General features: G+C 40.1%; 3 protein-coding genes across 10 annotated transcripts in view; 2 read left to right on the plus strand and 1 right to left on the minus strand.

The window, feature by feature from the left end:
• dmgdh (dimethylglycine dehydrogenase) overlaps positions 1–319 on the plus strand; it is a 21,335-nt gene extending 21,016 nt beyond the window's left edge. For 2 of the 4 annotated variants that reach the window (XR_015519771.1, XR_015519773.1), the window contains one exon: positions 119–319. The gene's annotated coding sequence lies outside the window, so the exon portion shown is untranslated. The other 2 variants (XR_015519772.1, XM_087300471.1) reach the window with 1 other exon arrangement.
• The window catches only part of rad23b (RAD23 homolog B, nucleotide excision repair protein), a 250,111-nt gene that overhangs the window by 31,556 nt on the left and 213,555 nt on the right, over positions 1–5,000 (minus strand). The window lies entirely within an intron of this gene.
• Positions 2,045–5,000, plus strand: part of arsb (arylsulfatase B) — an 8,911-nt gene continuing 5,955 nt past the window's right edge. For all 5 annotated transcript variants that reach the window (XM_087300523.1, XM_087300524.1, XM_087300522.1 and 2 more), the window contains exons 1-2: positions 2,045–2,447; positions 4,667–4,853. In XM_087300523.1, coding sequence (XP_087156649.1) covers positions 2,202–2,447; positions 4,667–4,853 — 433 coding nt within the window. In that variant the 5' untranslated portion in view covers positions 2,045–2,201. The remainder of the gene's footprint in view (positions 2,448–4,666; positions 4,854–5,000) is intronic.

A 5,000-nucleotide genomic window follows, 5' to 3' on the forward strand; every position in this document is an offset into this window, starting at 1 on the left:
GGAATAACTAATACTTTGGAATTCAATGGTTACAGGATTGCAATATTATTCAAATGATCTTTCTCTGTGATCTAAACAGTGAGGAAATTGTAATTTTTGGGTGAACTGACCCTTTAAGCTGGATTGCGTTAGCTTTATTAGGTTTTGCTGCTGCTCCAATGTTTTGTCTTTATGTGCAGTTGTGAATTATTTCCAGTCTTTTCAATCACTGAGTGTCTTTGTATGGGATCAGATCAACTCATGAGTCTTAAAAACAGCCAGAGAAGAACACAATCTCACTATCACAGATTATTGATTATTAATAAAGATTATTTCTGTATTTGTGTACAGTGTTCATACATCACCTCTCTGACAGGTGGCGCCATAACATACACTTTTTTTAATGTATACACACTCACCGGCCACTTTATTAGGTACACTTGTCCAACTGCTTGTTAATGCAAATATCTAGTCAGCCAATCACATGGCAGCAGCTCACTGCATTTAGGCATGTAGACATGGTCAAGAGGATCTGCTGCAGTTCAAAGTGAGCATCAGAATGGGGAAGAAAGGGGATTTAAGAGACTTTGAACGTGGCATGGTTGTTGCTGCCAGACGGGCTGCTCTGAGTATGTCAGAAACTGCTGATCTACTGGGATTTTCACGCACTAGGGTTTACAGAGAATGCTCCGACAAAGAGGAAATATCCAGTGAGCGGCAGTTCTGTGGGCGCAAATGCCTTGTTGATGAGGCCAGAGGTCAGAGGAGAATGGCCAGACTGGTTCCAGCTGATAGAAAGGCAACAGTAACTCAAATAAGCACTCGATACAACCGAGCTCTGCAGAAGAGCATCTCTGAACACACAACACGGCCAACCTTGAGGCGGATGGGCTACAGCAGCAGAAGAGCACACCGGGTGCCGCTCCTGTCAGCTAAGAACAGGAAACTGAGGCTACAATTCACACAGACTCACCAAAACTGGACAATAGAAGATTGGAGAAACGTTGCTGCTCTGATGAGTCTCCATTTCTGCTCACACATTCAGATGCTCGGCTCAACAACATGAAAGCATGGATCATCCTGCCTTGTAGCAGCGGTTCAGGCTGGTGGTGGTGGTGTAATGGTGTGGGGGAGATTTTCTTTGGGTCCACTAGTACCAATTGAGCATCAACGCCACAGCCTACCTGAGTATTGCTGCTGACCATGTCCATCCCTTTATGAGCACAGTGTCTCCATCTTCTGATGGCTACTTCCAGCAGGATAACGCAGCATGTCATAAAGCTCAATCATCTCAGACTGGTGTCTTGAACATGACGATGAGTTCACTGTACTCAAATGGCCTCCACAGTCACCAGAGCTCAATCCAATAGAGCAGCTTTGGGATGTGGTGGAACGGGAGATTGGCATCATGGATGTGCAGCCGACAAATCTGCAGCAACTGTGTGATGCTGTCATGTCAATATGGAGCAAAATCTCTGAGGAATATTTCCAGTACCCTGCTGAATCTACACCACCAAGGATTAAGGCAGTTTTGAAGGCAAAAGGGGCTAACCTGGTACTAGTGAGGTGTACCTAATAAAGTGGCCGGTGAGTGTATTTTTAAGTTTAAAACAGGATATTTTTTATAACGTGGTTATTTTAGAATTGATTAACAACAACAATATTATTCCTCTGTCTTGTTCTCTACAAATATTCTTAAATTAAGACACATTTACTGTAGAAGTAAAATGACTGAACATGTGAAATAACGTTAAGGTTTAACATTAAGGTTTTCTGACCATGCAACTGTACATTTGAATAATGTAAAAGCATTATTATTAATATTATTATTTGTTTATACGTTTTTAATCATTATTTATTATGTTTCATGTCAACTAACGTAAGCTTATTTTAACGCGTTACCAAATTTGAACTTCCCTTTAAACTCTTTAGAAGGAAGACATACTTTGGAAATCTACCTAATGAATATTAATTACGTGACGAAACGGAAAGGCTGCACCAGAGCCGCACAGCCAATCAAAACTCATCACATGACTTTATTATTCATGAGCAGAAGCGGAAGAGTATTATTCATGAGCTGGAACTTGTCAGTTGTGGTGATATCGCGTGTTCCTTTTAAAGTTGTTCTAGTTTAAGTGGTTATTTTAGTTTGTTTTGGGTGGATTATCTGCGATGTGTTGAGCGGAAGTTGGTGTTTGTTGCTCTTCCGTGTCGGGCTGAGGATGTCTGTGGGAAACCTCGGGCTGTGTTTGCTGTGTGTTGTGCTGGAGTGTGTGTCCGCCAGACCCCCGCATGTGGTGCTCATATTAGCGGATGATCTGGGCTGGAATGATGTGGGTTTCCACGGCTCTGAGATTAAAACTCCTCATCTGGACCGGCTGGCGGCGCAGGGAGTCCGGCTGGACAACTACTACGTTCAGCCGCTTTGCACACCGTCCCGGAACCAGCTGATGACCGGAAGATACCAGGTGACACACACACGCACACACGCGCACGCGCCCCGAGATGATACACATACATGGAACCAAAGTTGCACAGACACAAAAAGGCACACAATCTGACCCACACACAGACACTTAACTGCATACACACACACTCATGCTGCGTGTGTCTGCAGCTCATCAGTGATATTGTCACACACTCCTGTCCTGCTGCTTGTGTCAAGATAAAGTGTGACTTTCACTGAGCTGCACAAATGACACACACACACACACACACACACACACAAACTGATACACACACGTTTATGCACACTGATACAGATACACACACACACACACTTTACCCTGTAGCAGTCTCACACACACACACACACACACACACACACACACACACACACACACACACACACACAAATCTATCCACAAGGACACACACACTTCACAATGCAGCAGTCACACTATTCACCACTTTCATATGCACACACACACACATACATGCACATTTCACCACTTTCACACAAACATATTTCAGCATTCACTGGTCACACACACACACACGTTTCACCATTTACCATTCACACACAGACATGCATGTGCACACACACACATTTCACCATTCGGTAGTTACTCTCATACACACACATTTCACCATTTATCATTCACACACAGATATGCATGTGCACACACACACATTTCACCATTAACTGCTCTCATGTACACACATTTCGCCATTCAGTAGTCACACACACACACATGTATATAAACACACACATATAAACACATACACATATATAACACATATAAATGTATAAACATATATAAACCCACACACATATATAAACACACACATAGATGCATACACATATAAACACACACACACACAAACACACACACACATATATATATAAATATATATATATATATATATATATATATATATATATATATATATATATATATATATATGTGTGTGTGTGTGTATATATGTATATATATATATATGTGTGTGTGTGTGTGTATATGTATATATATATATATGTGTGTGTGTGTGTGTATAAAATCACAGATATATAAACACACATACATATATAAACACAGATATATACGCACACACATATGAACACACATATAGACTTATACACATATATAAACACACACATATATATATATATATATATATATATATATATATATATATATATATATATACGCACACACATATAAGCTTACAGATATATAAACACACACACGCATACATATATAAACACACAGATATATACGCAAACACATAAACACACATACAGACTTATACACATATATAAACACATATAGACACACACATAAAACATAAGCACACATATAAACATATACATACAGTATAACCACACAGACACACATACATATAAACAATCACATAAACACACACACACATATATATATATCAACACTCGCATATGAACACATACACACGCACACACATATATAAACGCACACATGTACATACACACACATATAAACATACAAATACACACAAACACTTGCATATGAGCACACACACATACATATAATCACTCACATATAAACACGTACACATGCACACACGTATATAAACACATATATACACATATATACACACATATAAACACAAATATAGACACATACACATATATAAACACTCACATATAAACATACACACATGTATAAACACACTCATAAGCATACACATTAATATATAAACACATGTAGACACATACACGTATATAAACACGCACATGTAAAAACACACACATATAAACATGCACAAATATAAACACACACACTCAAATAAACATATAAACACACATATAGATATACAGACATATAAACATACACACACATAAACACCCACATGTAAACATACACATACAATATATAAACACATATACTTAAACACACATAAGCACACATAATTAAACACATATGCACACACACACACACACACACACCTATAAACACTCGAATATAAACACACACACAGACACACACACACACACACACACACACATTGTTCACTGGTCTCATGCGCACACACACACACACACAGACTGAACATGTGTTTAGGGAAGTGGACTGCAGTGGAATATGCAGCTTCATATGATGATTAATAAAGTTTTTCAGACATCATGAACCTCAGCAGTGTCCAGACCCCTCGGAACAGTCATTGAGAATAACCGTGTGTGTGTGTGTGTGTGTGTGTGTGTGTGCAGATCCGCACAGGGCTCCAGCATCAGATCATCTGGCCCTGTCAGCCGTACTGTGTTCCTCTGGATGAGAAGCTCCTGCCGCAGGTCCTGCGCGAGCGAGGCTACCACACACACATGGTGGGCAAGTGGCACCTGGGCATGTTCCAGAAGGACTGTCTGCCCACACACAGAGGCTTCCAGAGCTTCTTCGGTAGGCGGAGCTTCGGCTGACCCAGGATCAGTGCCATGCTGACTGCATATACAGACATACACATAAATCACAGCAGACTGTATACAGTCAGAGCAGGGTCATGTGACACTGAGTGTGTGTGCAAATGCATATTTGTGTGTATATATA

The sequence above is a fragment of the Danio rerio genome, chromosome 21 (genome assembly GCF_052040795.2).
Source record: "Danio rerio strain M-AB ecotype USA chromosome 21, GRCz13ab, whole genome shotgun sequence".
NCBI lineage: Eukaryota > Metazoa > Chordata > Actinopteri > Cypriniformes > Danionidae > Danio > Danio rerio.